At 55.9% G+C, this 19,239-nt stretch overlaps 2 protein-coding genes across 2 annotated transcripts in view; one reads left to right on the top strand and one right to left on the bottom strand.

Annotated features, from left to right (window-relative positions):
- Positions 1-5,686, top strand: part of PI4KA (phosphatidylinositol 4-kinase alpha) — a 119,620-nt gene extending 113,934 nt beyond the window's left edge. The window contains exons 48-55 of the mRNA XM_040619547.1: positions 652-761; positions 1,199-1,303; positions 1,395-1,520; positions 1,845-1,965; positions 2,446-2,605; positions 3,400-3,489; positions 3,995-4,078; positions 5,215-5,686. Coding sequence (XP_040475481.1) covers positions 652-761; positions 1,199-1,303; positions 1,395-1,520; positions 1,845-1,965; positions 2,446-2,605; positions 3,400-3,489; positions 3,995-4,078; positions 5,215-5,266 — 848 coding nt within the window. The 3' untranslated portion in view covers positions 5,267-5,686. The remainder of the gene's footprint in view (positions 1-651; positions 762-1,198; positions 1,304-1,394; positions 1,521-1,844; positions 1,966-2,445; positions 2,606-3,399; positions 3,490-3,994; positions 4,079-5,214) is intronic.
- Positions 5,687-13,327: 7,641 nt separating this feature from the next.
- Positions 13,328-15,673, bottom strand: TMEM191C (transmembrane protein 191C). Its single transcript, XM_040620101.1, has 10 exons — positions 15,490-15,673; positions 15,052-15,175; positions 14,868-14,918; positions 14,642-14,719; positions 14,426-14,482; positions 14,243-14,302; positions 14,056-14,120; positions 13,901-13,973; positions 13,631-13,671; positions 13,328-13,532 (listed from the first exon to the last, which is right to left on the bottom strand). The coding sequence occupies exons 1-10, from the start codon at positions 15,642-15,644 to the stop codon at positions 13,328-13,330; spliced, it is 909 nt and encodes a 302-aa protein (XP_040476035.1). The 5' UTR covers positions 15,645-15,673.
- Positions 15,674-19,239: the final 3,566 nt, after the last annotated feature.

The following is a 19,239-nucleotide window of genomic DNA, read 5'->3' as shown; positions in this document are numbered from 1 at the left end:
TTCTTGCTGGCTTCTCTCCTTGCTTGCTTGCTGGCAAGCCTTGGCGATACTCGGCGTCCTCGTCACTCCCACCTCTGCCTCTGCCCTCACAAGGCTTTCTCCCTGTGTGCCCGTGTCCTGCTCTGATAAGGGCCCACCTTAGTCCTCACGAACTTGACTGTATGGGCAAAGATCCTATTTCCAAATAAGGTCATTTCTGCGGTTTTGAGTGAGCATGAATTTGGGGGGGGACACCAATCAACCCAAGTAGAGGGGGTGTGCCCTCCTGCCAGTATGGGGACATGCCTTCCATGGTCTTCCCTGCACTCCAGCCCCCAAGTCCTCCCCAGCACCCTAGGGTGCAGACACACACACCTCTGCCCCCCCAGCTCCCAGTGTCTGCTGCCAGTCCCGGGCACACCTGGGCCCCCACTTCCAGTGAAAAGGGGGCTCTATTTTCAGTTGCATTTAGGCCTCAACAGTCTTTGGAAGAGAACCAGGGCCCTGTGGCTCCACCCACTGACCCAGGTGTCTGCTGGGCCTCATTGGCCTCTTTGGGGCTCTGCAGAGACAATCCCCAAGGTTCCTAGGGTTCTAGGCCTGTGAGCAGGGCTTGTCCTGGTACACCCAAAGCCCCCTGGCTAACAGGCTGTCTCTCCACCCTGTGTGCAGGTCTGCGGTGCCGCTCGGACTCCGAGGACGAGTGTGGCACACAGGAGGCTGATGGCCAAAAGATCTCGTGGCAGGCGGCCATCTTCAAAGTGGGAGACGACTGCCGGCAGGTAGCAGCGGCCAGGCCTGCCCTCCCCGAGGCTCGGGCGCACTGCGGGGCCTCACCTTATGCACGGAACCAGAGCTTGGCTTCCCACTTTGGGTTGTGGTGCCACAGAGGAAATTGGGGCTTTCTGCCTAACCCAGGGGCCTCTCCAGCAGTTCCTACCCACTGTCCATTGCCTGGCCAACCAGAGGGAACTGCCCTGGGAGGCAGGCGCCCCTGACTCACATCCCCCGCTAGAGGCAGCGTGGCCTTGGTTCAGCCCAGTGCCTGATGGTCCTGAGAGCCCAGCCCAGCATGGTGTGCAGTGAGGCCAGATGCTGCAGGCTTCTGCTCAGCCATGGCCTCCCTCCCTCCCTCCTCACTGGCACGGCTGCTGGGGGTCAGGGGGACTAGAGCACGGGAGGCACCCAGCTGACCACGCCATGCCTCCCTGGTCTCCAGGACATGCTGGCTCTGCAGATTATTGACCTTTTCAAGAACATCTTCCAGCTGGTTGGCCTGGACCTCTTCGTCTTCCCTTACCGGGTGGTGGCCACTGCCCCCGGGGTAAGTTGCAGGAGCCCAGGGGGAGCCCGCAATGCCTCAGGCCGAGAAGAGTCCTGCCTGCAGGCCTCGGCACCTGGCCCTTCCTCCCCAGTGCGGAGTGATTGAGTGCATCCCCGACTGTACCTCTCGGGACCAGCTGGGCCGCCAGACAGACTTCGGCATGTACGACTACTTCACGCGCCAGTACGGGGACGAGTCCACCCTGGCCTTCCAGCAGGTGAGTAGCAGGGCGGCCCCCAGACCCGAGATGGCTTGCAAGGTTGAAAGGAACTTTGAGATGGACTCCCCAGAAGAAAGCAAGTTCATGGGTGTAGGAGGAAGGGCTTGCTGCCCCTGCACCCCCGGATGCAGTCACTTGTCCCTTCTGTTCCCAAGATCTGGCTTGCTGATTTGGTCTCTGCCTCCAGGGCTGGGAACAAGAGCCCAGAGAACACCCCCAAGCCTTGGGGTCCCAGGCAGGGAGGCAGGAAAATGCCTGCAAGGCCCCAGGAGGTGCAGCCCTTGGGGGCCATTCGTGAGCACCTGGGCTCTCTCCACGCAGGCGCGCTACAACTTTATCCGGAGCATGGCTGCCTACAGCCTCCTACTGTTCCTGCTGCAGATCAAGGACCGGCACAACGGGAATATCATGCTGGACAAGAAGGGCCACATCATCCACATCGGTCAGCCGGGCCCCAGCGCCACCCTCTTCCTCTCCTTTCACCCCCTAGATCCTGGGGCAGTACAGCAGTCCCCACCCCACAGAAGAGCCAGGCGTGCTGGGGTCACCAGCCAGGAAGGGCCCAGGTCAGGGTTTGAGTTCAGTTTTGAGGCCCGAGCTATTGGCCGCCGGGCTGTGGGGCCAAGTAGCAGCAGGGCTGCAGGGCAAGGAGTGCTCTGGGGTCAGAAACTGAAACCAGGCAGAGTGTGGCTCACCCAGTCCCAGGGCCAGGCTCGTTTCTGCTCTAGCCTGGCTCCCCATCTCCACTTCCTCCTTTCTCTCCTGCCTGCTTGCCATCGCCCACCCCTGCCATCCCCAAGAAAACACGGCCTGTGGCCAGCTTATGGGGTGTGAGAACCCATGCCTCCAGCCCTGGCTGAGGCTTGCTCACATCTTGCCCTGGCACCTGTTCCTATCAAGAATGGCTTTGGGGGTTTTGCAGACTTTGGCTTCATGTTCGAAAGCTCACCAGGCGGCAACCTTGGCTGGGAGCCAGACATCAAGCTGACTGATGAGATGGTGATGATCATGGGGGGGAAGATGGAGGCCACGCCCTTCAAGTGGTTCATGGAGATGTGTGTCCGTGGCTACCTGGCTGTGCGGTGAGCCCCAGGGAAGGGCCAGTGGGGGTACCGAGACCATGGGGAGGAAGGCGGGCAGGCAGGCACCGGTCCTGGTTGCCACTCAATCCCACAAGGCCAGCCTCCAGAGGTCCCATGGGACCTTCTCCGGCCCCTTTGTGGCTGGAGGGGCTGCACTTCAGAGAGAGCAAGGCAGGTGCTAGAGGCTGCCTGCTGGGCTGGGCAGCCCGGGCCTTGCTTTCCTGTCGCCACTCTGCCCACCTGTGCCGGCAACTTCCTGCTCTGGGTGTCAGTCCCTCCATGTTCTATATTCTCCTGGGTGTGGCCTTGCCTGCCAGCAGCTTGGGCTCCCTGCCCTGAGCACCCCATTCACCCCTTCACCCAAGCCTGAGTATCTGCCATCCCCCAGGCTGCCCGCTGAAGACTTACTGTCCTGGCTTCAGAGTGTCACACGGCCAAGGCCACACAGCAGTGTTGTGGCACCTGAACTCCAACCCGGAGTCTGTTGGAGCCCACATCATGCCCCCTCGCAGGGTCGGGCTGCGTGTGCACCGCACGCCTACACTTCCTCAGCCAGGCACAGAAACCGTGGCTGGAGGCCTGGGGTGGGTGGACCAAGGCAGGCCCCTCAGCCCGTCCAGCGGTGTGAGCAGCCCCGGCCCGGCCACCGCAGAGGCTGCCCTGGTGAGCCGCAGAGGTGCGGGGCGGTGGACCGCTGTGTGCAGCCGTCAGGTGGGGGCTGCGCTGCAGGAGTGCGGGCAGGGCCAACCTGCTCAGGCCAGCCTCTTCCTCCTCCCTTCCCTGCCTCTCCCCAGGCCCTACATGGATGCAGTCGTCTCTCTGGTCACTCTGATGTTGGACACGGGCCTGCCCTGCTTCCGTGGCCAGACAATCAAGCTTTTGAAGTAGGTCCTGGGCACATGCACAGGCCATTTGGGGGGAACCTCCAGGTGGGAGCCTCCTGAGTGCTGGTGAATGCGATCATTATTAAGGCCACGTGCTCTCCTGGGAACCCCAGAGCAGACAGGGTTCCTGGGTGAGGCCCTGTCTCGCACCAGGGCTGCAGACGTCCCAGGGGTCCCTTCATTTCTCAGGGACGCAGTGCCGGCCCCTGCCTCCAGGTCTGAGGCTGCAGCGGCTTAGCCCCAGGCTGGTCCTCCCCCAGCTCTGGAGCCATGCAGCCCAGGAGATGCTGGAGAAGGGGACAGGCCCTCCAGAGCCAGCTGAGGACAGTGTCCCTACCCCTTACTACTATTCCCAAGAGGAAGCATTCCCTGGGCCAACCCTCACCTGAACAAATTCCCACAAATGCTAAGTGCAGTCTATTAGCAAGACCACATCCCCACCGGGAGGGCAGCCTCGAGGGTGTGGCACCCCTCGCGGCAGCCCTGACATGACCCTCACCCCCAGGCACAGGTTCAGCCCCAACATGACTGAGAGAGAGGCTGCTAATTTCATCATGAAGGTCATTCAGAGCTGCTTCCTCAGCAACAGGTGAGTCCCCTTCCCCTCTCCCCTCCTGGGCCACCTACCACACACCAGTGCTCTCTGGGCACCTGCACAGGGCCACCACGTCGGGGCTGAGTGACGGGCATGCTGCTGTCCCAAGGGACTCTGTCCCACAAGTCCTGAAGGGAGCCCTCGAAGAGTGACAGGGTACGGAGTTAAAGGGGCCGGGATGTGCCAAGGGGAACGCCCAACAGAGGCCTCAGGCACAGTTTCCCACCTGGAGCCCAGCCTGTGAGGCCAGGCGTGCTCTGGGTGCAGAGGGCACAGTGCGGGGGTGGTGGGAGAGGGGGAGGTGAGCACAGCCCAGCAAGCTGGGTGAGGAGCAGAAAGAGCTCTGGGAGGCCTCGGCCCCACCCACCGCTGCTTCCCCACACCTTCCTCAGGCTGCTGCCTGGGCAGTGACAGGCAGGGCAGGGCGGGAACAGGCCAGTTGGCCATTATGACAGGGGAGCCCTAAGAAGAGGTGGGTTCTGGTTCCGAAGGCAGAGCCCGGGCTGAGCACCTGGGCAGCACTGGAGCTGAGCTTCCCCACCCTGATGCCCTGGAGGTGGAGACACGGAATCTGAGGGGAACACGGAGAGCTGCCCAGGGTGGGCCTGATGGGAGCAGAGAAACAGGAAGTAGCTCAAGGGCAAGCAAGGGGACCTGACAAGAGGGGTTGAGAGGGCAGGATGAGGGAGGTCTCTTCTGATTGTTTTGTTGGCGGAGTTAAGGCGTGTGCTGGGAGGGGCGAGGGGGGAGGAGGACAGGGTCTCACTCTTGTGCCACATGCCAGGTGAGAGGCCAGAGTGGCGCCTGACACAGGGACAGCTCCTATCAGGATTCCCAGGCCCAGGGCGTAGGCCCAGGACAGAAGGCAGGCATTTGGCTGAGGAGGCCCAGCAGGAGACAGAGCAGAATGGGGCTCACACAGCCGTGGTCACTGGTGGAGGAAGGAGTGTCCCCTTCAAGAGGGGCCGGCAGGGAGGCCAGAGGGTCTGCGATCTTGCATTTGTACCATCAGGGAGGGGAAAAGGGACACCTCCTAAGTGCAGCTTTCCAGGCAGACGTGAAGGCCTCAGAGGGGTGAAGGCCCCCAGAACCAGACGGTCTCCTGCAGCCTCCCTCCAATCTCCTTCCAGGAGCCGGACGTATGACATGATCCAGTACTATCAGAATGACATCCCCTACTGAGGGTGCGGCCAGACCAGCGGGTGCAGCCACCCCCAAGCCGTCCTGCAATCGTGGAGCCGAGCGAGCACGTCCCCACCCCGGCTGCCACACGTGGTCAAAGGGGGCGAGCTGCCGGTGGCCCCGTCATTCCAGCCATCGGAGTTATTTTTATAGCATAAACAGGACAAAAGCACACCACGCAGAGCCTGGCAATCCACTCCTTCCGGGCGTGACCCACATGTGGCGTGTGAGGCTGAATGACAATCACACCTGAATCCCCTGAGGACTCTGCATGGGTGTCACTTGCACTGGACACATTCCCGACACATTCCCGACCTGTCTTACTGCATAGGTACATGAAGTATTTTCCTGTGTATAAAAAATTATATTCAACTTAAGATTTAACCAATGTGAACAAAATAAAAACTAGGTGTACGTTCAGCTGAGGGCTGATTCCTGGATAACTGGGAAGGGAGCGTGGCAGTCTAGGGACGAGGGGGGCTGCGTGCGGCCGCCAGGAAGCCTCTGGGGGCCCAGGTGCACCGCGAATAACAGTGCTCTGTTCCAGCTCTCGTAGGGCCCCCCGACTTTCCCATCCGCCTCTTTCCATCTCTCGTCAGCACACGTGGGGCTTCGTGTCCCGCCTCTGCTCTGGCCTTTTCCCGTTTCCAGGGCTCCGCTCTGGGACTCTGAAACCGGGATGCAGCCAGCCCCCAGCAGCGGTCTGTCCCCACCCACTACGGCCTCTAGGACTTTCAGCAGACAGGAAGTAAAGGACACAGAGCAACTAGAAATAAGTCACTAAAGTTAAAAATGCAAAAGAGCAGTTAAATAGCAGAGGTGAAGAGAAAACCGATCAACAAGAGAACGAAATTACCAAAAATGAAGCGAAAAGGAAAGTTGAAGGAGAAGCTCCAGGCAGCTTCCAGCAGGATTCCGGAGGAGATGAGAAACACACACACTCAGCTTCCAGAAGCACAGTTGAGTCCCGAGCAGTATAAATCAGAATATAAAAAAGAAGCCAAGGGGCGCCAGGGCGGCTCAGTCAGTTGAGCGTCCAACTCTTGGTTTCGGCTCAGGCTGTGATGTCAGGGTCGTGGGCTGGAGCCCCACGTCCGGCTCCGCACTCACCGGGGAGTTTGCTTGAGGATTCTGTCTTCTCCCTCTCCCTCTCTCTAAAATAAATCTTTTAAAAAAAAAAAAAGCCAAGATGTACGTTACAAAATCCAGAAGAGGGCAGGAAGGAGGAGGAAGAAGCAACAGATGGGACAGAGTGATCCTGCGACAGCCGGCTTCCGTCTAGTCGCACCTCTAATTCTGTCACCTGTCAGCGGACCAAGCGCTGCAGTTAAACGTAGGATGGCAACGTGGGAGAAGGCCGAAGAGCCAAGGAGAGGCTGCCGAAGAGGCACTTCGAATCTAAGGCCACAACCCTAAGGTAAAGGACACAGAGAAGAAATGGTTTCCTGCCTGCCACTGTGTGTGCAAGTTTATGAAGCAAAATTTGACAGAATTCAAAGCAATTCCACGGTTAGAGCTGGAAGTGTTGCCAGCCGTCTCTCCACGGTTGATAGAACAACTGGGAAGTAAGTGAACGCCGAAGACTTGAACATCCATCCACCCGCCTGACCTGGCGGCCAGGGATAAACGCCGGTACGGCCACAGCGGCAGCGCTCGGCCGCCCCCTCCGCCGCCACACGCTGGCTGGCTGCTGGGCCTCCAGGCAAGTCTCAGCATCACGCAGCGTACGTTCTCTGATGGCGTGGAACTGAGTTAGGGATCAGTAGCCGTAACCTCTGGAAGAACCCTAGATAGCTAGAAATGAAGGAGAGCCAACATGCCAAGTAAATGGAAGACCCGTGGCAGTGACCAGACTCAGCGTGCTTCAAGGCAGTGGCTGGGGCGGATGGTATAGAGATCGCCAAGTTCCAGCAGGAGAGACACCAGCCGGGCGCCTGGCTGGCTCGGCCGGTACAGCATGCAGCTCTTGATCTTGGAGTTGTGAGTTCCAGCCCCACACTGGGCCTAGAGCTTCCTTAAGAAAAGAAAAAAAAAAAAAAGATACGAGAAAATAGGGTATAATTTGGAGAAAGATCAAAAAGAAGATAAGGGGGTGGGGCGAGCATAGAAAAGGCAGGATAAATACATTATAAAATGGTAGAAATATATTCAAACATAACAGGGGCGCCTGGGTGGCACAGCGGTTGGGCGTCTGCCTTCAGCTCGGGGCGTGATCCCGGTGTTGTGGGATCGAGCCCCACATCGGGGTCCTCCTCTGTGAGCCTGCTTCTTCCTCCCCCACTCCCCCTGCTTGTGTTCCCTCTCTAGCTGGCTGTCTCTATCTCTGTCAAATAAATAAAATCTTAAAAAAAAAAAAAACATAACAGAAATGTTTTCAAACCACAATCCTTGAAAAGATTTGTCAAATCGGCATTAAAAAGGAAGTCAGTCAAATACTACATACAAGATTCCAGCAATATGGCAAATAGTATACCTTGAAAAATTAGAAATGCTGTTTATAACGCTGGCAAAAAAAAAATCTAAATCCATGTGCTGACAAGAAAATAAGATCTCTTTAGAGACTAAAGAGAAAAATGAAATTTCAAAAAAGAACAGTAACGTTCCTGTTTTGATGACATTGGTGACAAAAGACCAACCCAAGAGCCTGCTTCTGAGGAGTTCATTCGAAAAGCTTGGTCTACACTTGGGATCGGGTGTACTAGAAATAAAGCCATCCCCAACGAACAAAGTCTACACGTGCATGCTGTCATGGCCTCTGCTCGGCTTTGTGCTAGAGGCCCTAGCAGCCCCAACGAGCCGTAAAAGGAAACAGTTACAGAATCTGGAAAGGGAAAAACAAAACTCAGAAATGGCATTTGTGTACGTGAAAACCCAAATAATCCATAAATCTGATCTCTAGTCAAAGCGATAGGATACAGGTTCATATACGAAAGTCAAATCGTGTGTGTGTGTACGACACAGGTCTCACAACGACAAAGAAATGAAAACAGTATCATTTACAGTCGGATCCTAAAACATCAAATATAAAGAAATCTGATGAAAGATTCATAAGAAATATTGAAAACTACCAATGTTGAGAGAAGATCTAAACATATTCATGGATTGGAAGACTCAACATCATACAGATGTTTGTTCTCCCCAAACTGATCTGTAGTTTCACTATAAATGCCAATCGAAATCCCAGAAAGTTCTGTGGTGGAAACTGGCACGGCTAAAATTTATAGGGGAGGGTTTCCCTGGGCGGCTGGGTCGGTTGAGCATCTTCCTTGGGCTCAGGTCATGATCCCGGGGTCCTGGGATCGAGCCCTACATCGGGCTCCCTGCTCAGCAGGGAGCCTGCTTCTCTCTCTCCTCCCCAGCTCCTGCTTTCTCCTGCTCTATCTCTCTCTCTCAAATGAGTAAATAAAATCTTAAAAAAAAATAATGGGGGAATACAAAAGTCAAAATATAGCTATTTTGATTTTAAAGACCAACAATCCTAGCTATCAAGACATCCTTAAGCTACACTAGTTAAGACAATGTGGCTTAGGATGGAAGAGAAGTAGTCCAGGAACAGACCCACGCAGAGAGACCCTGCAGGGCAGCAGGGGAAGGATGGTCTTTTCAATAATGTGTTGCGTCAGCTGGATACCACTATAGAAAAATCTAATCACTGCCTAGCTCACATCAGACATAAAAATTCCAGGTGGGCTGTAGAGCTGTATGTTCAAGGTAAACTTTAAAGACTTTTAGGAGAGGGGTACATGGGTGACTCAGTTGGTTAAGTGTCCGACTTCAGCTCAGGTCATGATCTCAGGGTCCTGGGATCAAGCCCATGTTTCACGCCACATTCAGCAGGGAGGCTGCTTCTCCCTCTCCCTCTGCCCCTCCCCCCGCTTGTGTGCGCTCTCTCTCTCACTCAAAGAAAAATCTTAAAAAAAAAAAAAGACTTTTAGAAGATACAGAAGAAAATGGCTTGATGACCTCGGGACACACAAAGATTTCTTACCATCAAAAACAGCACTAATCATAAAGGAAAAATTAATTTCAACTATACGAAAAGGCATGTCAGGGGCTCCCGGCTGGCTCAGTCAGTAAAGCATGTGTGACTCTTGATCGTGGGGTCATGAGTGTGAGCGCCACATTGTGTGTAGAGATCACCTAAAATGAATAAGCTTTTTAAAAAATATGTATTGTGGGGCCCCTGGGTGGCTCAGTCGGTTGGGCGTCTGCCTTCAGCTCAGGTCATGATCTCGGGATCCTGGGATCAAGCCCCGTATCGGGCTCCCTGCTGGCGGGAAGCCTGCTTCGCCCTCTCCTCCCTGCTTGTGCTCTCGCGCGCTTGCTCTCGCCCTCTCTCTCAAATAAATAAATAAAATCTTTATTTAAAAAATCCTGAGGAATCTACAGGTAAGTTCCAGGAACTAATAAGGTAGTTCAGCAATATTGCAGTGCACAAGATTAATATACAAGTCAGCTGTATTTGTATGTGCTACCAATGAGCAGTTGGAAAATGAAAATTTTTAAACGTCTAGGCCATTTTTAATAGCATCCAGAAACATGAAATACCTAGGGATAAAAGTAAAAATGTATGAGACTTCTACACTAAAAAAATACAAATCGCTGCTGAAAGAAATAAAAACCGGACATTGACATCATGTTTGAGGACTGGAAGACTAAATTCCCTGCAAATTAGTCTCTAAGTTTGCTGTACTCACATTCCCAAACGTTTTTATGGAACTAACAAGCCGAGTCTAAAATTCCTACAGAAGTGCAAATGAGCCTCACATCATAAACCATGGTAAGTCTGAAATAGACAATAGACTAGAGGCTGAAACGTGAACTAAGAAGCCACGCAAGGGCCCCTGGCCGGCTCGGTCAGAAGAGCACGCGACTCTTGATCTTAGGGTGGTGAGTTTGAGCCCCATGTTGGGTGTAGAGATTACTTTGTAGAAGAATAATAATGAAATTATGCAAATGTTAGAAGATGTGGGTGAGTTTCCTCATCAACCTAGAAGAACTTTCCTACCAAAACCCAGAATCAACACAGGAAAGTCAATTGTTACAAAACAATGTATGGACAGCAAAAGAACACCGTGAACAAAGTGAAGACAAACAGTAAATATTTATCAAAGATCTCAAAATGCCAACTGAGGGAGAAGAAAACCTTACGATCCTGTATCCTTCAGAGAAGCAAATGATATTTACAGAAATAGAAAAGCAACTGGCCCTGAAATATAAAAATACCCTTAACCTTGATCATAAGATAAATGGAAATGAAAAGTACACTGAAGGGCCATTTCTCACCCATCAGACTGACTCCCAGTGTGACAACACACACCACGGCTGAGGCTGTGGGGAAAGGGGCCGTCGTACCCAGTGATGGTGGAATGGAAAACAGTTCAAGCCGACCGAGGACCTGGGCAGCATCTAGCACTGTCACGTGTGAGATTATCCTTTGACCACAATCCCACTTTTAGGAATCGATCTCAAAGACTGGTGAAATACAAGAAGGTGTTTGCAGAAGCCTCCTCATTGAGATACTGCTTGGTTTTTGTTTTGCTTTGTTTTTAAAAGATTTTATTTTTTAGGGGCGCCTGGGTGGCTCAGTCGGTTAAGCAACTGCCTTCGGCTCAGGGCGTGATCCCGGAGTCCTGGGATCGAGCCCCACATCAGGCTCCTCTGCTGGGAGCCTGCTTCTTCCTCTCCCACTCCCCCTGCCTGTGTTCCCTCTCTCGCTGGCTGTCTCTCTCTGTCAAATAAATAAATAAAATCTTAAAAAAAAAAAAAGATTTTATTTTTTAAGTAATCTCTACACCCAATGTGGGGCTCAAACTTACAACCTCAAGATCAAGAGTCACACGCTGTACCAACTGAGCCAGCCAGGAGCCCCAAGATACTGTTTGTAATAGCAGAGCGTGGGAATCCACCCGCATCATTGCAGTTGAGTGAGGAACACAGCTCTCTGACACTGCTCACAGCCAGGTGCTGAAAGGGGAGCAGAGAAGTCCATGTGGTACACTGTGGTCATCTAAGAACGGGAAGAGGTGACTGTATACTTCACTTAGTTAAGGGAGAAAAAATAAGAGCCAATTAAAACAACCTAATGTTTCTTCAAAGGGAGTGCAGGCAACAGGGTAGAGGGCACAGGGATAAAAGCTAGACTTCCCTCAGATGTCTTATTTCACCGATTTGATTTTGTAGTTACAGATTATAAAAAATAAGATAAATTTAAATAAAAACTTGGAAGAAAAAAGAAGATAATGCAATGCCTGGGACACCTGGGTGACTCGGTTGAGCGTCGGACTCTTGGTTTCAGCTCAGGTCATGATCTCAGGGTTCTGAGACGGAGCCCTGCTGCAGGGCTCCTCGTGCAGCACACAGTTTGCTTGAGATTCTCTCCCTCTCCTCCTGCCCCTCCCCCAGCTCGTGCTCTTTCTCTAGCTAAAATAAAAATAAAATCTAAAAAAAAAGAGAAAAGATAATGCAATGCCTAAACATTGAAAGCAAGAAAATCACACTCATGGAGATGGCTTTTTTTTTTTTTAATTTTTAAAAAAACAGGGGCACCCGGGTGACTCAGCCGGTTAAGCATTGGACTCTTGGGTTCAGCTCCCGTGGGTCACACAGTCTGGTGGTCATTGGATGGAGCCCTCCCCAGGCTCTGCACTCAGCATGGAGTGGGCTTCAGATTCTCTCTTCCTCTCCTTCCTGCTCTCTCTCAAATAAATAAATCTTTTAAAATTAAATAAATAAAAACAGGTGTTGGTGAGGCTGTGGAAAAATTAAGCCCTTGTGCACTGCCGTGGAGATGTCAAATGTGGAACACAGTATAGCGCTTCGTCCTCAAAATGCCCGACTCAAAAGTACCAATGATCCAGCAGTTCCGCGTGTGCGTATTTACCCAAAAGAGGTAAATATTTACACACCAATGTTCACAGAAGCATTATTCACCACAGCCAAAAGGTGGAAATAACCCAAATGCCCATCTATACATGAATCGATAAGCAAAATGGTTAGCAAACAAATGTTCTAATGAATGTATAAATAAAATGTTTACACCAATTAAAAGTATCGAACGTATGAGAATATTTCGACTCCTAGACGAGAATGGATTTTTTTTTAGGACACAGCAAGCACACAATTCCTAAAGTTGATAAAAATGTTATATACAGGATTACATAAACAAATTTAACCCCAAAAGGACTTAAAAAAAAAAAACCCTACACATCAATAAGAAAACGATTGTTTGGAGACCACAACAAAAACCTGTGGTGGGGGGGCGTGGGTGTGCGGGGGTGTGCACGCGCGCCCGCAACAAGGAGATACACGGAACAATTTCACTACCAAAAAAACGTAAAGAATAAAAGTAGGGTAGTATTTGTATCAGACAAAAAACCTTAAGGTTCATCATTTCTACTAAGCAGAACATTTCACCTAAAAGACAATTCCCCACGAAGCCCTCCGTGGTGAGCGCGCACAGCCGGCAGGGCTGGCACGCCCCGCACGGGGACCACAGGAGAGGAATGCCCAGGCCGGCGCCCCGAAGAACCCGCCCCAGAAGACCAAGGGATGCTGCGGGGATCTCAATAACCCCCACGTCTCCGGGCCAGGGGAACCACAGACCGCCACGGAGAACGCCTGCCCCGCCTGCTTCCCCGCCCCCCAGGCTCACTAGCAGGGAAAAAGTTTAGCAAAAAGATACTGGCCAACTTCCGAGCTGGCTCTGGTGCGGCAGCAGGCGCTGTAGGAAAGGGGCTCCTGGGACGGCTCCCGGGAGCCCCCTGGTGCGAGCTCCCCACCCCCACCCCCACCCCCACCCCCACCCCAAGGCGCGGGTGCCAGACGTCGGCGCGCCCTGCTCATGCCCGAGTCGCGGGCTCCGCCACCGGGCGCCCGGGGCAGCCTCTCCAAACCCAAGAACCGCCTGGAAGGCCCTGCACCCGCTGAGCTCGAGGTGCCAGGACCGCTGAGCTAAGGGACACATGACCCACCCCCAAGTCTCCCCTTGGCCTCCACCCAGGCGCCCAGAAACCACACAGGAGACAGAGGTGCAGGAGGCCGGGGCCGGCGTGATGCGCGCTAAGCGGGCAGCAGGCCGCGCGCGCGCAGCTGGAGCAGCGGGGACAGCGTGTAGCGCAGGCGGCGGAAGGCGGTGTCCGAGCCCAAGTGCGGGAGTCCCCGCCTGAGCGCGGAGGGGTTCATTAGCATCAGGTAGAGCAGCGGCAGCGCCAGGAAGCCGAGCGGGAGCAACAGCAGCGTCTGCAGCGCGCCCAGAGCCCACAGCCTGCGGACCCAAGGACGGACGGACAGACGGAGGCGGTGGCGGGTAAGTCGGGGGGTGGACCCGAGCCCAGCGCGCCCGCCGCCTGCCACCTGGCTCACCTGATGCCCGCCCTGCCGGTGCCACTGAAAAGCCGCCTCTCCTGCGGAGAGAGCGATTGGCGTCTAGCTCGGCGCGGGGCGGGGGCGCCGGGTCTCTCATGGAGGGGGCGGGAGTCGTAAGGGGCTATATGCCTCGGAGTGCGGGTCCGGGTAGTAGCGGGTCCGTTGAGGGGGCGGACCCTCAAGGGGAGGCGGGGCCCGGTGGCTGCGGGTGGCCCCGGTGCGGGGCGGGTCGCGACTCCAGCCCGCCCCGCCCGGGCCCGCGCTCACGCAGTCGGCCTTGGCCACCTCCTCCATGAGCGAGCCCGCGCAGTCCTGCACACGACGAGGCTGGGAGTCGCACCTGCTGGGAAGGGCATCGAGGTGGGCGACCTAACTCGACCCCACAGTCCCCACACCTTGCCCCACAGTCCTGGCCCCCTTACAGTTCCAGGCCGCCCCGCGAGGCGTCCAGCGCAGCAGCCGCCTCCATCACCTTTCCCTGCAGCTCCTGGCGGAAGTGGGAGTGAGGCCTCAGGACTGGGGGAGGAGACCCCGGGGACGGCGCGGGGGGGGGGGCCGCAGCTCCGGGGTTGGAGGGGAGTCGGACATGAGGCGCCGAGGGGGCGGTACCTGCAGGACTCCGCTCTGCTCCTGAAAGCTGGCCCAGGCCTCCTCCGTCCGCTGCGCGCCCTGCGATGGGGGAGCCCTGATGAGACTCGGGGTGGCACCCCGCTCTCCATTCTTCCGCACCTACCCAGGCTCCACCCACCCCCGAAGCCGACTTTGGGCCTCAGGCCCCCGCTCCGCCCTCACCTGCCGCAGGCTCTCCGCCTGCGCGGCGTGCTTGGCCTCCACCAGCTCCAGTTGTTTCTTCCGACGGATCCAAGGAATGTCAGGAGTCCAGGACGCCCGGGACTCCACCCACGCCTCCGCTCTGCCCACCCCCGCCCCTCAGGGAGCCTCCGCGCCCCCTGGTTGTCATGGCCCCGCCGCGCCGCCGCTCCGGCCTTGGGGGTCCCACCCAAACACCTGCAACGCCATCAGTTGTGTCCCGAGTTGCTGCTCTGCGCGCTGCTGACTCAGTTGTTCCCCTCCGTAGTAGAAGAGCTAGGGATGGGTTTTGTGAGGGTGGGGTTTGCGGGGCTTCGAGGGCGGGGAATGTCCTGGGAGGCGGGGACAGGGCAAAAACGGGGGCAAGGACGACAGTGGGACTTCCTACGGGAAGCTAGGGACCGAGGCCGTCTACTTAATGTACCTGACTCGACAGCTCTTCCCACTGCTCCTGCAGCTGCCGGTTGTGTTGCTCCTGCGGAGAGGGTCGAGGGGGCGTCTGGGCTTCTCTGAGACCCCGGCCTCGCGGCGGGCCGTACCGCGTCCAGGGCTTCCCCCCCACCCCGCCCTCTCCGCCGGCCCCGCCCCCACCAGGGCCCCGCTCTCACCAAGTCCTGCTGGTGCTGCTCAGCCGCTTCCAGCAGCCCGCGCGCTCGCTCCGCGCGCTCCCGCGCCGCCTCGCGCGCCTCCCTGCGCAGGCTCCGCGCCACCTGGCTTCGCTTCCGCTGCAGGCTGCAGAGGGGAAACTGAGGCGGTGCCACGGCGGGAGGAGGCAGGTGCTCAGGTTCCCGCGGCCCCCGGAAAAGGCCAGCTGCGAGTGGGGCCGAGGAAGCCCGCGCCGAGGTGCCGCACCCTCCCCTTCGTGGGTCCCCTGAGATCATCCAGGTCCCGCCGGCCTGGAGCGGAGGTTCGGCCCGGGCGGGGAGGAGTAACCGACGGGCCGGCCGGCGGCTCTGCCCACGCCCGGGTGCCGCTGCCCGTGGGACCCACCCTCGCGCGCCCGCCTCGCCCGGTCGAGCCGCCCTTTCCCTGCGCGAGCCCTGCACCTGCGCTCGCGCTCGCGCAGGTCCTGCAGTCGCCCGGTGAGGCTCTCGCTCTCGGCCTCGAGCCCGCGCACCAGCTCCTCCAGCTCCAGCTTCCGCAGTCGCCCGTCGCGGTTGTCCTTCTGCAGCTGCAGGAGCAGTTCCTGCGTCTCGGCCATGCTTCCAAGGGGCTCTGTCCCGCCGCCGCTGCCCGCCGCGAGGATCCGGCCCGCGGCCGGCGTCACAATGGGCGGCAGGGGGCGCCCGAGCGCAGGCCCGGAGCCGCGGCCGACGCGAGTCGGGTAGGATCGCGCTTCGTCCCTCACACAAAAAATGTTATGCAAGACCGAAAATCCGATCAGTAAAAGGTTAATAAAATACGAATACCTGATGCAGAAAAATGGAGGCAAGATCGGTTCCCCGATATTGAAGATGGCGCTTGCAGACTATACCTGAGCGTAGACATCAGTCAAAACTCACTGGATGGAACACTTAAGATCTATGCGTTTTACCATATGTAATTATATCTCACCTAAAAATCCACTTGGAACAAAAAGACACTATGGGCAAATGTTACAAATGGGTGACACAGGGGCGCCTGGGTGGCGCAGTCGTTAAGCGTCTGCCTTCGGCTCAGGGCGTGGTCCCGGCGTTATGGGATCGAGCCCCACATCAGGCTCCTCCCTTGGGAGCCTGCTTCTTCCTCTCCCACTCCCCCTGCTTGTGTTCCCTCTCTCACTGGCTCTCTCTCTCTCTCAACTAGATAAATAAAACTTAAAAAAAAAATGGTTGACAGAATAGGAAAGGATCTTTGAATCTTTGTAATCAGATGATTAGTAATTAGAATATATGGGAAATCCAGGGGCCACCATAAGAAAGACCAAACATCAAAGGGCAAAGGGTCCGATGGGGCACTGCCCACAGGGGAGACTGAGATGGCCCAGGAAGAGTCTGAAGAGACACTGCATTTTCCGTCAACCAGAGCAGCCAACAGGAAGACGGCTGGTTGACATCAAATATAAGCAATGATGTGAGTGAACAGGAATCCTTGTGCCCTACTACCAGCACCATCTTTGGGTCACTTGGGGGAGCCCCGTTGGGGATGAACTCTGACTGGGTACGGTCGCCGTCCGTGATCCAGAACTTCACCGCCGAGTACAGGCCCGAACTTTCTTACGTGTTTGCAGAGCACTGGGAGCCGCCTAAGTGTGCCACCAATGTGTAATTAAAGACTGAAATGTGATATATGAGACAATTGATAAAGGAGTCCAATAGAGCACTTAAAATGAGCGAGGATCTACTAAAATCAGCATGGAGACCTGAACATAATGTTGAAGGTAAACAATAGCGAGTAGAATGAGATGTGCCCATGACAGTATTTACCTAACCTAAGTACGCAGGGATGAGTCCCAGGGGGTGGGGAGGATGAGGAGAAGGGGATTGGGGGTGGGAGGAGGGGGCTGTGCAGGGATGGGCTGAGAATGAGGGCCATGCATGCGACATATACCCCAGCGGGTCAGCGGAGAGTCACCAGGAGGCGACACCTTTGCAGAGATCAAGGGGAGCTGAGTTGCTTCTCACTAATTCTGAGAAATGTAAGTAAGACTTTAGTCATTTTGAGTTGCTTACACAGGAGATTAAAAATAGCCACAGCTGGGGCGCCTGGGTGGTGCAGTCCTTAAGCGTCGCCTTCAGCTCAGGGCGTGATCCTGGCGTTATGGGATCGAGCCCCACATCAGGCTCCTCTGCTGTGAGCCTGCTTCTTCCTCCCCTACTCCCCCTGCTTGTGTTCCCTCTCTCGCTGGCTGTGTCTATCTCTGTCAAATTAAAAAAAAAAAAAATAGCCACAGCTTTCCTGCCACCAGGAAGTGGAGCCTGTTTCCCTGGGCTGTGAATCTTAGAGCGTGGCTCTGGATTCGGGCACCACGGTGGGCACTGAATGGGGAGAGATGGGAGTACTGGAGAGAGCTGGGGAAATCGCAGGCCCACACAGGGGTGAGGCACCAACTGGGAGAGTGGTGGGCGCCTCTTGTTGGCTGGCTGGCACAGAAGCCTCTTCCAGGCTGGGGGCTTCCACAAACGTCAGAGTGACAGTGGCAGTGGAGCAGCCCCGGGGGGCCCTGCTGCCATCCCGCCCAGCACCCTGGCCCTCCTGCGCGAACAGCCTCCCCTACACCGCTGCTTGCTGCAGCCAGCCAGCGCTGGCCACCACGGCTGCTCGCCCTGCTCAGCAGAAAGGGTTCCTGGGACCCCGATGGGGGAGGGAAGCCTGGTTAAAGCCCATGAGGGGCTGGGGGGTGGGGCATAAAACGCTCTGACACAGGAATGAAAGAGGAGGCATCCGTCCACTCTAGTCAGACCCCTGGCTCCCTCCCTCCCAGCTCTGTGACCCTCGACAAGACTTCCAAGCCCCTGAGTCTCAGTTTCTTCACCTGTAAAGTGGGGCTGTTATAGACTTTCCCCCAAAGGATTGAGGGGAGCCAATGAGTTCACACGCTTAAGCCTCTGGGCGCTGAGCCCGGCACCTCCCAGTCCTCTGGGTCATCAGCTGGCTCTCCACACTAGGACCTCCGTCTGCACTTTGACACACGCAGACGGTGTGTCAGACGGTGGCCGGTGGCCGTTGAGCAGCTGGAAGTGGCGAGTCCAAACCGAGGTGGGGCGGGCAGTAGAACAGGCATCTCCCTGGGGCGCCTGGAGGGCTCAGTCTATAGAGCGTGCGGCTCTGGATCTCGGGGTCTGTTTGCCCCTCATGTTGCACGTGGAGCCTACTCAACAGAAAAAAGAAAAAGAAAAACAGATAAACGACAACAAAAAATCCCCATGCATCTCGTTAATAGTTTGTACGCTGATGACATATTGAAATATTTTTTAAAAGATTTTATCTATCATGTATCTATCTATCTATCTATCTATTTGGCAGAGAGAGAGAGAACACAAGTAGGCAGAGTGGCAGGGCAGGGCAGAGGCGGAGGGAGAAGCAGGCTCCCCACTGAGCAGGGAGCCCAACATGGGGCTCGATCCACGATCCCAGGACCCTGGGATCATGACCTGAGCCCAAGGCAGATAACTTAACCCACTGAGCCACCCAGGCGCCCCTACATATTGAAATATTTTGAACGTATTGGGTTGGATAAACATTAAAATTTGGTTCAGTTATTTCTTTCTACATTTCCCTTGGCTCCTAGAGAAATATTCTATTGGAGGGCACCGCCCAAGGTCAGTCCTGCTGGACAGCACCGTGTCTCCAGAGTCGCCACATGACCGCTTCTCCCTTCAGGCTTAGCCCGCCCCCTGTCCTCACATGGCCCTGTAGCATCCCGGGGACCGCCACCACCTCCGCTGCCTAAGCTTCATGATCCCGGTTTACAGATGAGGTAAGGAGGCTCGGATGACCGTGGCCAGGCTATAGCAGTGCCGGCAGCCCCTGTCCCCACCCACGTTCAGGAGGGAGGGCAGCAGCCAGCATCTAGCCAGGATGTGCGGGTGACAAGGGCCCACTCTCTGGGTTCCCTTTCTGCAGTAGCAGAGGAGGAGTTGATGAACAAGCCGCCCCCCCCCCCACTGGCCCTGCCCCTGCATCAGGACAGGAAAGTCCCTGGGGGAAACGCCCAGGGCTGCGCCACTTCCCCGAAGTGACCTGAAGGTCAGGAAGAAGGCTTGGGGAACCCTCCTGGCCTCAGCACCCGCGGGTCCAGTTCCTGCAACTTTCGCTCCCGCCCACGGGGCCCCTGCAGGAAGCACCTGCCTTTCTTCCCCCTCAGTCCATTTGGC

Source organism: Ursus maritimus, unplaced genomic scaffold, assembly GCF_017311325.1.
Source record: "Ursus maritimus isolate PB19 unplaced genomic scaffold, ASM1731132v1 scaffold_33, whole genome shotgun sequence".
NCBI classification, from domain to species: Eukaryota; Metazoa; Chordata; class Mammalia; order Carnivora; family Ursidae; genus Ursus; species Ursus maritimus.
This window is presented reverse-complemented; position numbering and strand designations above follow the sequence as displayed.